This window comes from Ctenopharyngodon idella, chromosome 5 (genome assembly GCF_019924925.1).
Source record: "Ctenopharyngodon idella isolate HZGC_01 chromosome 5, HZGC01, whole genome shotgun sequence".
Classification (NCBI taxonomy): Eukaryota; Metazoa; Chordata; class Actinopteri; order Cypriniformes; family Xenocyprididae; genus Ctenopharyngodon; species Ctenopharyngodon idella.
The window spans coordinates 13,466,686-13,486,206 of NC_067224.1; the positions used below are offsets into that span (position 1 = coordinate 13,466,686).

Sequence of the window (19,521 nt, forward strand, 5' to 3'; positions counted from 1 at the left end):
TCGACTCATTACGAATCGGACATGTTCGAACGAGACCGTTCTCGGTTCAGTGATTCGTGAACCGCTAGAACTGATTTAGTTTGTAAACGAATTTTTCAGACAAGCTTTATTAATACAATCCATTCAAAATAACGATATTAAGAATTACTACTAGTAGGCTACCAAGGATGATGCTTCTGAATCTATTATTTTTAAACAAATAAATTAGGCATAGCGTAATATATTCACTTGACGCAAGCTTTATTTGACTGTGATGTGGCGACTGGTATCAAAGTACATGATACAATTTCAAATCAGTATGCTGTAAATCAGATAAACAAACATTTCACTTGGATATCATACAGTACCACAGTCAACTGAAATAACTACATTTATTTATAAACAATGTAAGTATGAAATAGTAGAGTTAAATGTATGCATTTAAAATCTCCAAAAAGTCTACCAACGAGTAAATATTACCCATTATTTGGTCATTGATTATATGAACCAATAACAAGTGCAATTAAATACATACTTCAAAGATCAAAGCTAACAATATTAGTATAGTTACAGTTATTTCCTCTTGAAAATATAACAAACGAACAAAAACCCAATAACAATCAAAATCAAATAAGTTAAAATTGCAGAATGTGTTCAGTTTATGTACAGTGGCAGACATACATGCCCTTTATATTCCATGAAAAAAAAAAAAAACTGTAAATAAATTCACAAAACATAGTGGATATATTGTACATAATATGTGAATAGCTATCATCCCTTCTGTCATTTTGGTGAGTGAGAAAGCTCAAGCCTATGGGACAGAGCTGTTAGCACTTCATTAAACTTTGAATATCGTTCATCTTTATTTCTTTCCACTCCACGGCTTCCCCACAGGAGACGCATCTGAAACTCTGTGAGGAAGACCTCCCGAACATCTGCTTCCTCCTGAAACCCTGCAAATAAAAATTCAGAAATAAGCCTCATGACCTATAACATAGCCTTTATGTTCACTGGGTGTTTGAATTAATTAAATCACTTTTCATTAATAGCATGCAAATTTTATGTTTTGCATCACTAATCAACTTCTGACTTGTTCTTAATTCCAATGTTTTTACATTATTATTTTATACTTTAAATATATTTACATTTTATACTTTAGACTTGGGTATAAGAAATATAAATGCAACCATTTATTGTCTTTATAAAAGTGTAGCTATACTAAATAGCCCTAAAATTCTGTAACCATTAGAAATTGTTTATGTTGTAAAGCCATTACCCTGCAGTTTGGCCTCTGCATTAGCACTGAACATCCTCCCATTGCACGCAATCGTACGTGCAGCATTCAGATGGCTCAAGACCATGGCCACTCCAGTGTCTGCACTTTCCCATGACTCGGACTCCTCAAGAGCCACAACACTCCTTTCAAGAAGGGACAGCAGGGGGAGCACATGGGGAAAAGTTGTCTCTGTGGGTCCACTTATCTCTGAAAGAGAGTTTGAGTTTGTCACTGGAGAATTTAAAAGAATCTTTAAAGCAAAGGTGACCTCCCCAGCTAACAGGGAACATTCTTAGAATGTTCTGGCAAGGTTCTCTCAATTTTATTCATTTTCAAGTAATAGAATGTTCGTTCATCTAGTTCTACAATGTTCTCAAAACATTAGCACAAAAACATTATTTATACATCATTCATCTAACTTTTTTTGTCTGCAATGTTTTAGTTGGATGTTCACCTATCATTTTTTAAAACATTACTTTATAAAACGGAAAGTTCCGGTCAACGTTTATAATTGGTTGAGCCGTGCTCAAAGCCGTTGTAAATTACTCTACAAACATACACAATATGAATTACATTAGACGATTAGTATGTGTGAATGTATACCTTCTCCATCATTCATCATCCTCATTGAGGATCTAAGGGTTTTCTCATAAAGAACAGCACTTTCTGTGTACTTCTGACGTAAAACCGTCCATGTCTCATCCAAACGAGCAATCTGAAAAAAGCAGAAGACTGACTGATTAGAATATTATAAAAGTTCACTGTGATTTTGCCAAGTATAAGACATATTTTGTTGACCCTGGAACAACATTCCTGTCTGAAAATTCAGTCTTAACCCTATCTCTATCCCAAAATCAAAGGGAAATGATAGGTGAATAACACTAATGTAGAAGCACCTAACACCTGGTTGTAAGCCCAAACTTGACATAAACTGTAAACTTGTCCCTCAAATCTGATTGGTTGATTGGAATGTTGTTTATTTACTTTATTGATACACTTTTCCCTCATGGTTCAAGAGAAATGCTTCCATCAGTCTCCTAACCTGTGGTAATTCGAGGCATTTCATAACTGTGGCAAAGCCAAACAAATTGCCCAAATTGCTCTTGAGTTCAGAGGCCAGGCAGATGGCTCTATGTAGCAGGGTGGCTCTCTCATCGGCACTGCCCGTGCAGCCCAGCAGCTGTACAGCCAACATTATGGACATAGTGTGAAACCTGAGGGGACAAGGAAGAGTTATTTGGTTATTTTAATTTAATGTGGAGGTTAACATCTCAAAGAAAGAATTTATAGGACAAACTGGGGGTAACCAACCTTTCAAGCAGATCTTGACGGAGGTGATGTCCATGTGGGAGGGTAAGTAGCTCCATTCCCGAACTCACCCCCATTCCTTTCATCATCTCATCAGACATATCCAGAATTCGAGCAACCTGCAGAGTGAAGATTAGAAATCTTGTTAAAGGGATAAGTTCACACAAAAATGAAAATTCTGTCATCATTTACTCACCCTCACATTGTTTCAAACTTGTATGATTTTCTTCTGTTGAACTCAAAAGATGATATTTTCAAGAATGTTGGTAATCAAACAGTTGACGGTAGCCATTGACTTCCATAGTAGGAAGAAAATACAATGGAATCAATGACTACCGTCAACTGTCTGGTTACCAACATTCTTGAAAATATCATCTTTTGTGTTCAACAGAAGAAAAAAAGAAAGGTTTAAAAAAATCTGAGGATGAGTAAATGATGACAGAATTTTCATTTTTGGGTAAACTGTCCCTTTAAGAGCACAGTGCAGTGCATAATTTACTTGGAAAAATAACATATTAAAATGTTCAGAAGATCCAGATTAAATGTTAAAGTTTTGAATGATTGAATATGTTTATTAAATTCAAATGCAGCCTTTGTGTTTTGATAATCACACTAAGCCATATTGCAATTTTGGTTTTATTTTGATAAATGTAAATTTCAGTTATTTTAATGCATGAAAAGTATAGGCAAAAGATTAATACTTTATAAAGTCAAACCTACCATGCAGTCAATTTTGGTAATATACATTGCCATTGTCTTTATGTCAACTTCAAACAGGACATCCTTCACTTTTTTCAGCATTTTGGTCTCCAAAGGTTTATTTTCTGGGGGCAGCAGTGGCGACTGGTATATACTAGGTCTGAAACAGGAAACTGTGTCTATGGTGAAAGGCACTAAATAATCCTCATCGTACTCCTCTCTGCGATCCAAAGTCTGTATCTCATGTCTTACAAAGGGATGATTTGTAGTAGCAGGGTCAGTTTGAGAAATCACTGGCTCATTTTGTGGATGGTTCGCTTCTCTGTTGTTTTGATGGGAATGTGTCATGGAGGACAGAAGATGTACTGTTGGTTCCAAATAGATGAGAGTGTTTTCAGGGGGGGATGAACAAAGCCGTATTTCACTGGATTTTTGCAGAACAGGTGATGAAGGGACAATAACAAACTTCCTGTTTTCGGAGGGGCTCCGTCGCCGCCTGGCCACTGGAGACAAAAACAGGTGCACAATCACAATGCTATTCTCTGATTTTCTGGTTTTACTTGATTTGATGATATTGAACTGAATCTTACATGTGCTCATTAATATGGGGGAAGTTGACACTACAAGGCGCTGCTCTACAGTGCCATCAAAACTCCTCACCACATCGCTGTGGAATACAATACAGGACAATCAATTATTAAAACAAAACCTAATCATTTACAGGATTAGATTTCTGTACATACCTTAAAGGGTAAATGTGTGTAAATAAAAATACTTTCATTCATATATATATATATATATATATATATATATACACACTGCCCGGCCAAAAAAAAAAAAAGTCGCTGTTTGGATTTAAAGGTGAAGTGTGTAAATTTCCGCGGCATCTAGCGGTGAGGTTGCAAATTGCAATATAGAGAAGATGGTGGCCAACACAGGACAAATATGTCGTCGTCTGAGACAGCAGAGAGTAGCTAGTCAATCAAACGCACTCTGTAGAGCAGTTTGTCCATTTAGGGCTACTGTAGAAACATGCCAGAACAAAATGGTGACTTAACATGTAAAGGGACCCGCGGTGTATGTAGATAGAAATGGCTTATTGTAAGGTTATAAAAACATAACGGTTTATTATGTAAGGTCTTTATACACCGTCTTTATGAAAACATAGTTATGCATATTATATTGCATTTCTGTCAATAGATCCTTCTAAAATTTACACATTGCATCTTTAAATTGGCAAATGCTTAAGAGTCTATGAATGGATCATTATTACAGTGATTATTGTTTCTAGCATGTTATATGTTTGGCAACAGTTCTTCTATCCCTAATTGATGGAGTGTGTAGCTTTTCATTTCTTAAACAACCATGTAGGAACAAACATCATCGCCATATTCCAGGATGACAATGTCAAGATTCATCAGGCTCAAACTGTGAAAGAATTGTTGGGAGGGAGCATGAAGAATCATTTTCAGACATAAATTGGCACCTCCAGATCTTAAATTCATAAAAAGTCTTAGGGATGTGCTGGAGTAGACTTTACAGAGTGCTCGACTCTTGCATTGTCAATACAACATTTTGACTAAAAACTGATGCACCTCTTGATGGAAATAACATCACAACATTTATTTCCATTAAGAGGTGCAGTTTTAAGCATCCCAACCAGCCTGACAACAGCAACATTGGCTCAACCAATGAGATGTGTTTGGGGAATGGCCATGCGTTTGACTGACCAATGGCATATAGGAGGAATGTTTTCAAAACAGTAATTATTTTTGCAAATCTGTTTGTTGTTGCTTAAAAGGGAAAATTCTCTCATCATTTTCTCACCTTAATGCTGTACCAGATGTACATGACTTCCTTTCTTCACATGAACACAACAAAGATTTTTAGAAAAATAATCCATCTCTGTGAGTCCATATAATACAAGGGTACAGGCCCTCCAAATTTGACGCTTCAAAAACCAAACAAAGTGAACATGACGGTAGTCCATACCATGCTTTCTGAAGTGAAATGATTAACAATCACTTCTGCCCAACTGTCATATGATTTGTGTTGCGAAACTCAAGCATGTGAAACTTCACCATCACTTCTCGCATGAGTGAACTCATCTGGCAGTTAGCTGGAAGCAATGGTTTATAAGTCTCGTATATAGAGTGCATTATATGGACTCACAGAGACAGAGTTAAAAAAAATCCTTGTTTGTGTTCACGGGGGAAAAAAAGTCATACATCTTGGACGGCATGAGGTTGAGTAAATGATTGGAGAATTTTCATTTTTTGGGCGGAGTGCCCCTTTAAGGCTAAGAAATTACACACTTTACCTCTAACACCAACGAATTAAGATTTTCTGAACAATTTCTATCATAAAACTCACCTCTGTGGTCTTATCAGCTCAATTTCCAAAGCCTCTGTCACAGTTATGCTTTCCCTCTTCTTTTGGCTTCCTTTCTGCCTGGTTGGTGAATTCAGTGGGCTGCTCTCCACACTTGGTAGCCCAAACATGGTTTCTAGGTATCTTAGTGGAAGTGTCCTGTTAACTGGTGAGTAAATGTAGGCGCCACTCTGCTTTGTCAGAGGCCTTTTATTTCCAACATATGAATGAACCAGCGTCGGCACAGAATCAAACGTTTCCCCCTCCAGAATATACTGCGTTTGAGTATATGTGTCATAAGATCTGAGCTGAACCTTGCTGATGAGGAAATGAAGAGCATTCTGGTTCCAGCAGCAGGTTAAGACATAGTCTCCAATGCTAGTGAGGGAGTCACGGACTAGAAAGTCTCCGTTCCGTTGCACAAGAGACTCAGACACCTGTGAGAAGCAAAATTAAGTCATATTTGTTCATTATATTAATATGTATTTTGAGATGAAACATTAGTCAAACCAAGAACTTGCAAACATGTAAGGATATAACATATTATATAAAAATATTTACAATCTCACCTCCCAAGGTATGCGACCATGGTACCAGCCATGACTTGATAGGTTACAGCTGCTCAATTTCAGCTCTTTCTCCAACTCCTGCTTTAGTTTGTCTGATGGGGAATTCAGCTGGCATGTCTCTTTAGAAAACTAAAGAAAAAAAAGCAATGATGAAAAATCATAAGAATAAAGAAATCATTAGCAACTTCCTATGAAACTAATGACTCAAGTGACTCACATCTACAGTGGTTTTGGTCAGTTGTTAAGGTGACATCACTGTGTTTACAGTTTGCAACAGGCCAATATATTATCGCTGACAACATTGTGTGGAGTCTTGCGTGCACCAACTAGCCCTATTATCCAATATATTTATATGTTCATCTGGAGCAATAAAACTGATATAGGTGAACTTAAATGATGGGAAAATGTCCTGAATGTTAAATAACCACTGTGCAAAAGACAAACGACAGTGATGGTAAAAAGACTGTCTTTGTTCTAGACAGGCTACAACAGAACTACCAGTGGTATAATGTGACGCATCTCTATTTGAATGTGAGCCCATTTTCAGTTGCCCTAAAATAAACAGCAACATTTGGCACAGTTGGTTGCCTACAGTAACCCTGTTTGTCCTCAACCATTCTGAAGACATGGGCAGCAGTCCAAGCCCTTTTGTGTTACCCATCTTAATTCAATTAGAGTTTAATGGCTATGCTCTCAGATTCCTTTGTGACTATCGCTTTGTGAAGGAATGTCACCAGAAAAGCAAAATAACCAACGAACTGTATTGCGGATTATTTTTTCTTTAATAATCACTGCTCATCATTTTCACCAAAAGGATTAGTTCACCCAAAAATGAATGAATTTCATTTACCATCAAGTCATTCCAAACCTATATGGATTTCTTTCTTCTTTGGGCAACACTAAACAGTTTGTTTCCCATTGCCTTCCATTATATGGACAAAAAATACAACGGAAGTCAATGTGAACCGAAAATGTTTAGTAACCATCATTCTTCAAATTCACGAGTTCACACTTACAAATAATCAGATAGTAAATAGTATGTGTAATAGTATGCGTATTTGGCGTGCTGTCCAAGGAGAGGGCTCCGAGCTCGGTATTTGGTCCGAACCCAGAGCTCTCCCCCCGTATTCTGGTTGAGAAAGTAACCAGGCAAGTGTGAGGAGGCGGGGTGGTGGAGGGTGCTGCAAAACTGTCGAGGAATATGGGTGAGTCGACTGTGTCTATATATATGCTTTCACTCATGATGATTGGGTAGATATGCTGATTACTGATTGCTAACAGCTGGCTGAAATGATGTGATGATTAGTCAGATTATTTGAATGTTGCTCCTCCCGAATTTTGTTGATATAACATCATATATCTTCTTTGTGTTCCACAGAAGAAAAAAAGTCATACAGGTTTGAAACAACATGAGGGTGACTAAATAATGACAGAATTTTCATTTTTGGGTGGACCATCCCTTTAAATGATCTGCATGACTGAAAGCCATGAAGCCAAGTTTACCTTAACAATGTCACAATGTCACCCTGAAATTTGTCAATTAAAAAGTTAGTATATTACATGTATCATGCAGTAGCCTACCTTTACATAAACACCGCTGTTTTCCATGGGACCTGAATGCCTGTAAATGCAGGAAAATGATCAAATTAGACCAGTGTGGTAACTCATGTCAATTGTAACTTTTTTTGTAATGTAACTTCACATTGGTGTATAAAGTGACAGGCAGGTGGCTCTTAGGCAGGAAACTGTCAGAGGAAAAACACCTGCTGCTCTTTCCCATGATCACTATATCCTCTGTGTATAATGAGGATGCCGTTACACAGTTCAGAACATTAACTGTTGGACCATAGACACATCTGACAACACCCAGTAACAGCCTGCTGTGTCCATTCCCAAACAAAAAGCCTCCATGCCAAACAGTCTGAATATCTTAGAGATTACAACACCAGTTCCCTCTAACGGTTTCACAATCAAATATTTAACGCTCTGTACAGAACGTAGCCTTCTGGGTTTAAAAATGCAGCACATAAAAAAAACAAAAAAAACCAAAACACATTCCTCAGCACATGGTGTTCACAGTCAGACACATAACGTAAGAGACTTATAAATGTAACCTGAAATCTGAATTTCTTAACCATTGTTTTTGTTGTTTTCAAGTAATAAATACCACACATACCACCACATTGGCAAACTGATTTTTCTTCATAGTTTCTTTATAGATGTTTATATATATTAACTAAAAACAAACCAAAAAACTAATAAAGAAAAGATTTTTGCTGTTTATCAAAATGGCATAAACATAGGCTATTAGTAACACCTTACTCCAATAATTTGTTTACAATATAAATCATACGTCTTCTAAAGAACCTTTATTTAAAATAACCTCCTAGGGATTCTCATCAAAGTCATTCTTCTCTATAAAACACTTTTTAGACACAAACACAACAGGCGATATGACAGGATGAGGACGAGCACGTACTGTGCTTTGTTTTGCGGTCTTCCTCTGTGAAATCATTATTTTTGCAGTAGGCATATGGCATAAACATGTAAGAAGACACTTTAACACCTTACTCCATTAATTTAATTCGTTTACAGTATAAATCAGTCTCCTAAACACCCTTTTAACAACCATAAAATAACCTCCTACCAGAAAGGGATTCTCACCAAAGTCATCCTCCTATATACTTAGACTCTCAGACACTTCACTTGTTCTCGATACAAAATTCTTCCACAAATAACCTATTGAGGTTCGATACGACAGGATGAGGATGAACACGTACTCTGCGCACGCTGTTTTCTTCTGTGATCTGTTCTCACTCTGATGTTTATAACGGAATCCCAATGGAACTGCAGGAATGTCAGACTCAGAAAGCGAAACGCGAAAACACATTTACAAACAGCAGTTACATAATGAGCAGACTCCCCTTCCCGAGCCTCTCTCCTCTCAGACATCCATAAACAAGCACCATCTATCACTATAAACACAAACGAATTACTGACAATGTAACTTTTACCCTATCATGTGACAATTTACCTGTACAGAAAATGCAAATGCTACGATTAGTTTCATAATCAGAAGACCCGGTCAGTTCAACATTTCAAATAATTTTGTAATATCTCACCTCAGCGCTCAGTGTAGAACTCATTGCTATAGAATTTCTCTTTAATTCCGTTTTTTAAAGTTGTTTAAGTAACTTTAACTGTCATTAACCACTACTAACATGGTCATTAAACTCGGTCCCGCCTGGTGAGAGGAAGTCCATCACTCTTTTGTGTGTATTTCACCAGCAGTACATTGACACGCAGAGCGTCTATTATTCTTTGTTACAATGTTGCAGTATCTCATGATGACGTCGTTTCTTTCTGTATTTTTCGCATCCCTCCCCCTCCAACTTGGCAACTTTATCATACTCACAAAACGCCTGTTATTGTACGCAAAAGAAAAAGAAAAAGGGAAAAAAGAAAAGCGGAAAAAAAGAGCAACTTTTGTTTATACAGTTCAGTAATACCAACTGAAGCAGATACCCATTCAGGTCATTGTTTTATTCCTTGCATATAGAGCACAGAAAGCTTTGTGTGTGTGTGTGTGTGAAACATTATTAAATTAATTTAACGGTGAGGATTTAAAAATGTCAAAAGTAAACAAAACATAATACCCATAAACCTTATTTACTATTTATAAAGAGGTTAGTTCCTGTCCTTGATTCTGATTGGTCAATAGGTTGTTTGCACATAACGTCATTGCTGCACGCGAAATGCGGCTGGAGGGCAAGGAGTGATTTTTCTATATAGAAATCCTATCACAAACTCAAAATTCATATGTTTCAATGAGCTTTTATCGTTTATGTAACTTATATCGTTTTTTAACTTTAAAAGTTGTCACCTTTTAGTGTTTTGCGTCTGCTGATACTGAAATGAATATGGATAGGCCTACCTGCTTACCTTTTTTTGTTTTTGACTTGGTTAAATAATCACATTCTTCGTGGTATCGTTTGCAGGGAAGAGAAGATATTTTATCCCATGATCATTTGGTGTTTTCACTTCAGTTTTGTAAAATTCCGTTTACAATGTTGATCTGGTTACCATGAAAACAGTGTCACGCGCTGGGCACGTGCTGCTGCTTTAGCCATATGGTAGAAACATAAAAGTCCAAATATAAAAAATGTGTTCAACAAGCTGACAGAAGTAGATCCATTTCTTTGTTGGAAGAGTGTAAATGTAACTGTAGTTTTAATGTTGTCTTTGTAAATATTCACTTTACCATATGACCACCACAGAGGAGAATTGGATGGGCATTCAGCAGACACCCTTTTTTACACCTTTTTTACACAGACACCGACGCACTGTTTTTTGTTTGTTTGTTTGTTTTGTATTCATTTCAACAAATGACAACCAAAATCAAAGCCATATAGCTTGTGAACAGTTTTGAAGTGGCTGCGTGCAAGTTATACTCATTCACAAGCCGAGAATGAGAGTAATACTCGCAAATGTAATGTTAATTATTAAACCAAACAAAATACAACACTTTCAAAAACACTCAGCTTTGTGATTATTTTATTGAGTGATAGGAATTTTTCACTGCTTGCCCGCCACATTAATTTCGCGCGTCACCAGAACCACGTGATTGCAAACAACCTATTCAGTCTTTTCAATGTAAAAGTCTTCGCTACTGAATTGACACTCATAAAGTCTTTGCCGTCATCTAATGCCGTAATAATGTAACTTCTGTTGCTGTTCACAGTCAGGGACTATTTTTCCGGCGGAAGGAATGCTTTAGTGAAAGTTTACTTCATGAAAGTTGCATTGATAAATATTTTTGGCTTTAATATTTCTAATGTGTGGTAACCGTTTTATAAAAGCAATAAAGTACTCGAGGCTAATGCTGTATCGTGAATAACAACGCCCTTCAGCCGTGACTTATTCACGATACAGCACAGCCTACATGAAAATGTCAGAAATGTATGGAGATTTGGTTAAGATTATACTGTAAGGTAGGCTACTTAGGCATCTTTAACTATGTATTTACATCTAACAAACAAACAAGAAAATGTAGGTACAATTTATAGTGTTCATGTTCCATTGTAATTTGCAAAACACTTTTGCTGCTGGTGGTATACGGGTAAGGTTAGGGGCAGGTTTCATGGTTACGCTCTAAAAAATCCTAATTATATGGAAAATGAATCATTTTTTACACTCCCTTCTCTTTGTTTTAAATTGTATTCAAAACTCTGTAAAATTACAAACAATATAGGCTATCTGTAAAAAGGTTGGTTGTTATTTTAAATATTATGCTATTAACGACAAATTACACTAATTCTCATGTTTCATACAGAACAAAATATTTTATTATTTATACAGTATTTTTCATTTATACAAATGTATGTAAAATTACAAACAATGTTGATAATAATTCTCGAAATCACCACCAGATGGCGCAAAGGGACAGTTGGTAATATTCCTCACAATGAAAAAAAAAAAAGAATAGTGAAAAACGGTAAAATAACTGGAACTGTAAAAACTGTAAAATTAAAGTAAAATATCTAAATTTAAATAAAGTGCAAAAACTTTTATAGAAATGCTCATTAAACGTTTTACAGAAAAACACGAGTGGGTTAAAGGGGCACAGTGTAATTATACATGTAGGCCTAACTACTTAATTACAGCTGTAATTACATGCAGGTATTTTTAAATATAGGCTAAGTACAATGTAAAACATGTATGTACACAATAAGTACATTGTATCAAATGATTACTTTAAATTGTTAATACATAAAAAACACTTAAAGTGGGACTGACTGTAATTTTAACATGGACTGTTTAAATTTTTTATTATTAAAAAGGGGAATTCTGCAAGGGTAAATAAGGACATTGCAGCAGATAAGAAGGCCGTTCTAGTGCAAATTCTCAATATCTGAGAATGTGAACAATGAGAATGAGTCAATGTCTTTCAACAGTCATGCAGTTTTAACCTGGTCCTAGGAAACTGCATTATTATTATTATTATTATTATTAGTTTATTATTTTAAAAGAATACTGGCGGAGTATGGTAACACAATTTGTGTAAAATAACATGTGGGATACAACTCGTGGGTCAAAATTCAATTGGTTTCAGTATTACAGGTGTTTGGAAAAGTGCTGTAAGGATTTTTGTTGCATATTTAGTTGCAAATCACATTTAAGGGCCTTTTACCCCAGGTGACCTTAAGCACCTTTGATCTATTGAGAACAATATGTGCAAAATAAATGTAAATATTCTTTGGACAATTTGTATAGCCTATTGTTTGTTTGTTATACTTTTCCATGGATCAAAGTCTATTGGTTCCCATGCCAAACACCATTTGGTAGCCTATTTATTGCGCATTCTTTGTCGAAATCTGACCAAACAGGGTTAAGAAAAAATAGAAATAGGCTAGCCTAGCTTACCTAATAAAAAATTAGAATTAGGCTAACCTAATCGGCCGATTTAGTAAATGAAGTTGTACAACTCAGCTTTTAATCAAAAAATGAAAGTGAAACTTGTTTTATATGGCCAAACCTATTTGTATAATATTTTCAACAATATCAGGTTTTCAAAGTATGTAAAAGAGCACAAAATGTAGCCTTGCGCACGTCTCTGCGCAGCTCATGACACACAACTCAAACCTCACGTCCATGGCAACAAAAAACAATTGCATTTGTTTAGGTTTTTACTTCTCAGACTGTTTAGTTTAAAGCACGTAAATGCCTCCCAAAAAGAATGGAAAGGGGAGCGGAGATATCTCAAATAAAAAGGAAAGTATTGAGCCTGAGCAGAAAAACGACGAAGAATTAACGGAGAGTGACAAAAACTTTTATCGGGCTCAAATACGTGATTTGGAGGAGCGACTGGAAAGGTGAGAGCTCTGGCAAGTTATCACGACCACTGACCTTGCTGTTTATTATGTTACACAGAGTTTTTACGGGTTTACACGGTATTCAAATTAATTTATTTGAGAAAAAACAACAACACAAAAACGCATTTGCACATTCCTGTAGCCTATATAGTAAACCTGAAGCAAAGGGCACTTGCGCAGGAAACACTCACCTAAATGATGATGTCGATTTGACCACTTGATTTAAGTTTCAGTACAAGATTATAATCGCATCTTCAGAAATCAGTTGTTTAATTGTGTTGTATTCGTTTAGCTCATGTCTGTGTCTTTGAGGGAAATAAAATGGAGTAGACTTTGGATTATAATGTATAATGTTAATAATTAACCAGCCAATGTACTTCAACAAATATATCCTCAACAGGAAGTACTTGCCTCATACATGTTATTAAGAACTGTTACCTTGTCTTTTTTCTTGCAGATACCAGCATAAATGTGATGAACTGGAGGTTAAAGAAAATTACTTATCCTCTAAGATTGATAATGTGGAGAAAGAGAAGAAAGACATAATTCTCTACCTGAAAGGCACACTGGCTCAAAAAGAGGATGAACTGACTGATCTGACTGAGACTTTATTAAGACACCAGCAAGCCCAAGAGGCTGAGAGAGAGTCCTTTGAGTTACAACTGAGCATGCTTAGACATGAACTTCAGGAAAATAAGGAAAAACTTACATCTGAGAACATGGCACTTGGTACAAGCTTCTGAGCAGTCACATATTTGCATATATACAATACAAATATCTAATGAAATGAAAACGTATATCGATTGTCACTAAGTGTGAGATACACCCTTAAAGATAAAGGTTCCTTATGGTTCCATGAAGAACTTTTAACATCCACGGAACCTTTCCATTGCGCAAAAGGTTCTTTGTATTGGGAAAAGGTTTTATAGATTATTTCAATATTCTTCACCCTAAGAAAAAAAAAAAAGTGAATGTTTTTTGGGTCTTAGCTGTACTGCTATGTGAGAGTGAGGCACTATCATATAAGTGACTGGTATTAATAAATGCACTTTTCTACCTATCAAGATTGCCAGTGTCCCTATAATTAAAATGTGTTTACTTTTTTTTTGTGTTCAGCCAGTAAGTTGGCATCTTTGGAAGACTTTTCTATGCAGAGAGAGAAGCTTATGGCTGAACGCAGGTCTTTGGAAGAGCAGCTTCAAAATCAAAAAGAGGAACATAAAGCACAAATCTATAATCTGGAGAAAAAAGCTGTACTGGACAATGACAGGTGAGCATGTTCATACTCATCGTTCAGAGATCTAGGTCATGGGAGATGCATTCTTCTTTGAATATGACTTTATCAATAATGACTCTTATTTATAAATATTGCACATAATTTGAGGTCTGAAGCCATTGTATTAACATACAGCTTTGGATTTTAATAATGCAATAAAATTAACATGAAATTAAAATGTTGAAATTAACATGAACTAAGTTTAATAAGTGCTTTAAGGAACCTTATTGTAAAGTGTTATCAATGTTAAATATTTTTAATACATTTATATATTTTTAAAATGTATATTTTTAAATATAAAGTTGGTAAATAAAGATGTTTAAAATAAAATAAATATTACATTTTTATTTATTTCACCTTTATGGCTAATACAGGCTAAAGAAAGAAATGCTGCAGCATGTTGCAGCTGTAGCAGCTGAATTCCGGCGGGTATCAGACCAAAAGATGCCCGAGACAACAATGAGGGCCATGCAAGAGAACCTCTTTGTGACGGCACAACTTCAGAAGCTCTCAGACAAGACCCAGGAGCTGCTGAAGGAGAATGATGCTCTACGAGCAAGAGAAAGACAACTCAAAATAGAGAATGGCATTACAGAACCGCTGCTGCATGAAATAACCAAGAAGAATGTTGCTAATCAAAAGGTTGTCAATTTAGCCATCTATACCCAGCTAACAGGGAACGTTGTCAGAACTTTGGAAAATGTTCTTGCAAGGTTATCTCAAAGTTATGAACAAAAACGTTCTTCCACTAACGTTAACAGAACATTCTTTCAAAGTTATCTGGTATTTCATAATGTTTTTAAAACATTCATATTTTTTTCCTTATTCCTGAAACGTTTTATTTGAACGTTCTAATTGTTTTAGTAAATGACATACTTGCTACTTTTGAATGTTCTCTGAACATTCTGAAACAATCACATAATGTTTGCAAAATGATCAAATAGAATGTTCCATTCATTTTAAACATTTTAAAACATTATTGTAATATTCAAAAATAACATTTTTATATCTCAAAGGGTTAGTTCACCCAAAAATGAAAATTCTGTCATTACTCACCCTCATGTCATTTCAAACCCGAAGACTTTCATTCATCTTCGGAATGCAAATGAAGATCTTTTCTTTCTGTCCCTCCAAGCTTTAAAAATTCATAAAGGGATTGTAAAACTAATCCATATGAATTGAGCAGTTTAGTCCAAATTTTCTGAAGAGACTTGATCGCTTTATATGGTGAACAGATTTAATTTAGGATTTTACTCACATACTCACATAAACGTTGATCAGCAAACATAAACAAGCTCAACCGATCCTGATTGAGGCACGAGAAGCTCAAACGTGCTGCGTAACACACGAGAATGAACCTCATTGGTTCACGCAAACATGCTTGAGCTTCCGTTTTCCACAACTGTTGTGTGAGTTGATGAATATTTAAATGTAAATATAAGCCTAAATTCAATCTGTTCATCATATAAAGCAATCGTGTCTCTTCAGAAAATTTGGACTAAACCGCTTAATTCATATGGATTCGTTTTACGATCTCTTTATGAACTTTTTGAAGCATCAAAGTGGTGGTTGCGTAGCTGTCTATGGAAGGACAGAAAGCTCTCAGATTTCATCAGAAAGACCTTTATTTGTGTTCTGAAGATGAACGAAAGTTTGGAACGACATGAGGGTGAGTAATTAATGACAGAATTTTCATTTTTGGGTGAACTAACCCTTTAATGGGAACATTAGCAAAACATTCTTGGACCATACTGTATTTTTGTTAGCTGGGTACTTTCATGAATTTAAGTGATCTTTTTTGCTGTTTTGAAACACGTGAATTTTATATAGCCTAACACACAAATGAAACATAATTCTTTCTCAAGGTGGTCCATCAGTTGACAGAAAAGTGCAAGCAAATGCAGTCTGAAGTTGAGAAATGTGCCAAACTTAAACTGGAGCACCAAGAGCTGCTGGACAGTCATTCTGCAGTATGCACAGAGCTTGATGCTCTCAGGTTGGACTCCTGAAGTCACTTATGAGTTAAATAAATGACTTTAAATACTTGCTACATGTATTTTAATAGTATTACTACCACTTACAGAAAGAAACATGCAACAGTTATAGAAGTGCTGAACAAAACAAAAGCTGAAGCCAAGACACACAGGAAAGAGCTTGAGGAGGAAAGGATGCTGAGAGGACAGATAAAGACAGTTCTCGAAGAAGCAGCCGTAGCGCTAAAAGAGGCCTTAAGGGTAAGAGTAAACATAAAGATACATTATCATTCTGTGCTACAGAGAAGTAAATAAACAGTAGTCTTGTTTTGGTTACAGGAGGTCCCTAAAGAGGAAGACTCGGAACTGAAAGTTACTGTAAGACGAAATCAGATGATGCAAAAGCTTCTGGCTGTGCTGGACAGTGCTGCAGCTTTAGGAAAAGGTCCCACTCTTACTGAATTTATGCCAGATGTGGCTTGCAGACATGATCTTAAAAAAGTCTCTGACGTGAAAAGGTACAAAATGTATTTTATTTCAATGATGTGGAAAACATAGCCATTATATAGTATGAAGAAATGATTATGGCAATGACTCTCATATTTGCTTTCAACTCCAGACCGAGTGAATTCCGACAGAAATCTATTAATCTTTCTCACTTCAAAACTGGAGACCTGGGTTTGGTCCCTCGCAAAACACACACCACATCATTAAAGATGGGAAATCTCTCTAGGAGTGTTTATACCTCTCCACATAAGTAAGTATAAGTTATGGCACATCAACAGTACAGACAGCATGTGACTATGGATGTAATGTGAAATATTGTTTATATTGAAGCTGATGAATTTAATGTACATTTAACTCTGTGTTTAACTCTGTCTTTTAGGAAATTATCAAATGAAAAATGAGTCATACCTCATCAAACTTTGTGGGGGATGTTTTTTAAATGTATTTTTTTTTTTTTTTTTTTAAATAATTCTAAATGTCATTGTTGTTTTCATGTCTTGTCATTAGGTGGCAGTGTTGTATCATTATATGAATAGATAAGTGAACTTGGCCTGAAATAGCAATAAAGTGTACTTTTTTAAAAGAAAAGGTCTGGTTCATCAAGTGTTGTCTATAATTATTAAATATCAAACGCTATTTTTTTTATTTTTAGATTGGAAGAATTACGAAGCAAGCAAAGGGGATAATATGCTTTATTTACTATCTAGGCTACTAAAATAACTTTAGGCTAAATTTGAACAGGACAAAAGATTTAAAAAATTTGCTTATTAGTATTGCCCCATCACCCCCTACTGGTGATATCATAAATACATCATCTGGTTTCAAAACCATTTTTCTCCAGTGACAACTCTTCAAAAATAATTTTGGGGGGTCCTGAGCGAGCCGAGCACGTTCTTTTGAGATGAATGATAATGCTGATGGACATCTTTCTCTGGGTATATAGGCCTTGGGTGTGTCCCTGTGGTTGGATTTATTGAGGGCCATACAATCACGTAACACAACTGCAAATGTTTACACATAGGCCTATAAAATAAATGACTCAACCTTATTACGATTTTGAGACCTTATCAAGGGTTAGTTGAAATTATGACCAACGAGTAGGAAATGTGTTTCCTACAAGCAAAATTTCCAACAGCTATAGTTGAAAAGCTGACTGTTATTTTATTTTAGTTATTGTGTGCATATGTCTGTGGTTAACATTAGGCCTACTTACCTTTACCAGTTACATACAGTCAATTTCAAAGTGTAGACTATTTTGATTTTTTCCCTATCAGTTTTGAACAAATTGTTTCGTTTGTAGTATTTTTGCTGGTGTGATTGTGGCCCATTGCCGGCAATGTCGGCTCAGTTTCTGTACCCAGACTAGGACCAGTACCAGCTACGTGTAGTATTTTTGCTGGCATGATTGTGGCCCAGTGTTGGCTCAGTTTCAGTACCCAGTCTTGGCCCAGTACCGGCTAAGAGTACCATTTTTGCTGGTGTGATTGTGGCCCAATGCCGGCAATGTCGCCTCAGTTTCAGTACCCAGACTCGGGCTAGTACCGGCTAAGTGTTCAATTTTTGTCAGTGTGATTGTGGCCCAATGCCGGCAATGTCGGCTCAGTTTCAGTCCCCAGACTTGGCCCAATACCGGCTCAGTGTTCAATTCTTGTCAGCATGATTGTGGCCCAATACCGGCAGTTTTGGCAGCTGGACTTGGGCCAGTGTATTTGGGCCGATTCTGGGGTGTCATTCATCCTGCGTCCATCCCGAGTCTGGCAACCGCAACCGGGCCGAGTTATTTCTTCTGGCCTGCCAGATCTGGGCCTTTATCGGGCCGAACCGTTTTGGCTACCTGGGTATTTAAATGCTAGAATGAGACGGTCTAGTAAGTGTGTATGGCTTTGTCACTCATGTTCCACGGTCATGGCACTAAGATACTATATTAAAACTTAATTTTAGAAAAATAATTTTTATTAAAAATCTTTACATTAGAGAAAGTGAAAGTGATGTGTAGCCAAGTATGGTGTCCCATACTCAGAATTTGTGCTCTGCATTTCACCCAAGTATACACACACAGCGAGTACTGAACACACACACCCGGAGCAGTGGGCAGCCATTTTTGCTGCCAATCTTGGGATACTTATATGTGAATAAAAGCCTAAATTAAATGTTCATCATAATGCAATCAAGTCTCTTCAGAAAATTTGGACTAAACCACTCAATTCATATAGATTAGTTTTCCGATCTCTTTATGAACTTTTTGAAGCGTCAAAGTGTCAGTTGCGTAGCTGTCAGCGGAGGGACAGAAAGCTCTCAGATTTCATTAAAAAGATCATTTGAGTTCCGAAGATGAACGAAAGTCTTATGGGTTTGAAACGACATGAGGGTTTGTAATTAATGACAGAATTTTCATTTTTGGGTGAACTAACCCTTTAACTGGCTTTCTATTAATGCAATACAGTGAATGACAACCGTCTGTGGTCTCCCAGTGGCTTAATTTAATTAATTTACATCAAAACAAAAGATAATATAGCTTCATCTCTGAAAAAAATATTTTTGTCTTACATTTCATAATGAGCTCAGACAAGCTCAGTGTCGACTTGTTTTCCGTCCATTCTTTTTCTTGAATTGGAAAAGGATTGTGGTTGAAGGCTGCTGAGGATACATGCATCCTTCAAAATGAGCCACATGAAGGACGCGGAACAAAGGC

At 36.3% G+C, this 19,521-nt stretch overlaps 2 protein-coding genes across 6 annotated transcripts; one reads left to right on the forward strand and one right to left on the reverse strand.

Annotated features, from left to right (window-relative positions):
* Positions 1-223: 223 nt before the first annotated feature.
* sh2d3cb (SH2 domain containing 3Cb) lies at positions 224-13,409 on the reverse strand. Of its 5 annotated transcripts, none has more exons than XM_051894504.1 (11): positions 13,265-13,409; positions 7,783-7,822; positions 6,202-6,330; positions 5,636-6,069; positions 3,853-3,929; positions 3,284-3,765; positions 2,567-2,682; positions 2,298-2,469; positions 1,859-1,970; positions 1,256-1,462; positions 224-932 (listed from the first exon to the last, which is right to left on the reverse strand). In XM_051894504.1, the coding sequence occupies exons 2-11, from the start codon at positions 7,807-7,809 to the stop codon at positions 763-765; spliced, it is 1,926 nt and encodes a 641-aa protein (XP_051750464.1). In that variant the 5' UTR covers positions 7,810-7,822; positions 13,265-13,409; the 3' UTR covers positions 224-762. The 5 variants fall into 5 exon arrangements, with proteins under 5 accessions (XP_051750464.1, XP_051750461.1, XP_051750459.1 ...); XM_051894501.1 differs by lacking the exon at positions 13,265-13,409 and adding an exon at positions 9,324-9,540; XM_051894499.1 differs by lacking the exon at positions 13,265-13,409 and adding an exon at positions 8,982-9,138.
* cfap157 (cilia and flagella associated protein 157) lies at positions 12,907-17,692 on the forward strand. Its single transcript, XM_051894506.1, has 9 exons — positions 12,907-13,073; positions 13,531-13,802; positions 14,190-14,343; positions 14,724-14,991; positions 16,215-16,345; positions 16,433-16,583; positions 16,662-16,840; positions 16,942-17,079; positions 17,209-17,692. The coding sequence occupies exons 1-9, from the start codon at positions 12,922-12,924 to the stop codon at positions 17,228-17,230; spliced, it is 1,467 nt and encodes a 488-aa protein (XP_051750466.1). The 5' UTR covers positions 12,907-12,921; the 3' UTR covers positions 17,231-17,692.
* Positions 17,693-19,521: the final 1,829 nt, after the last annotated feature.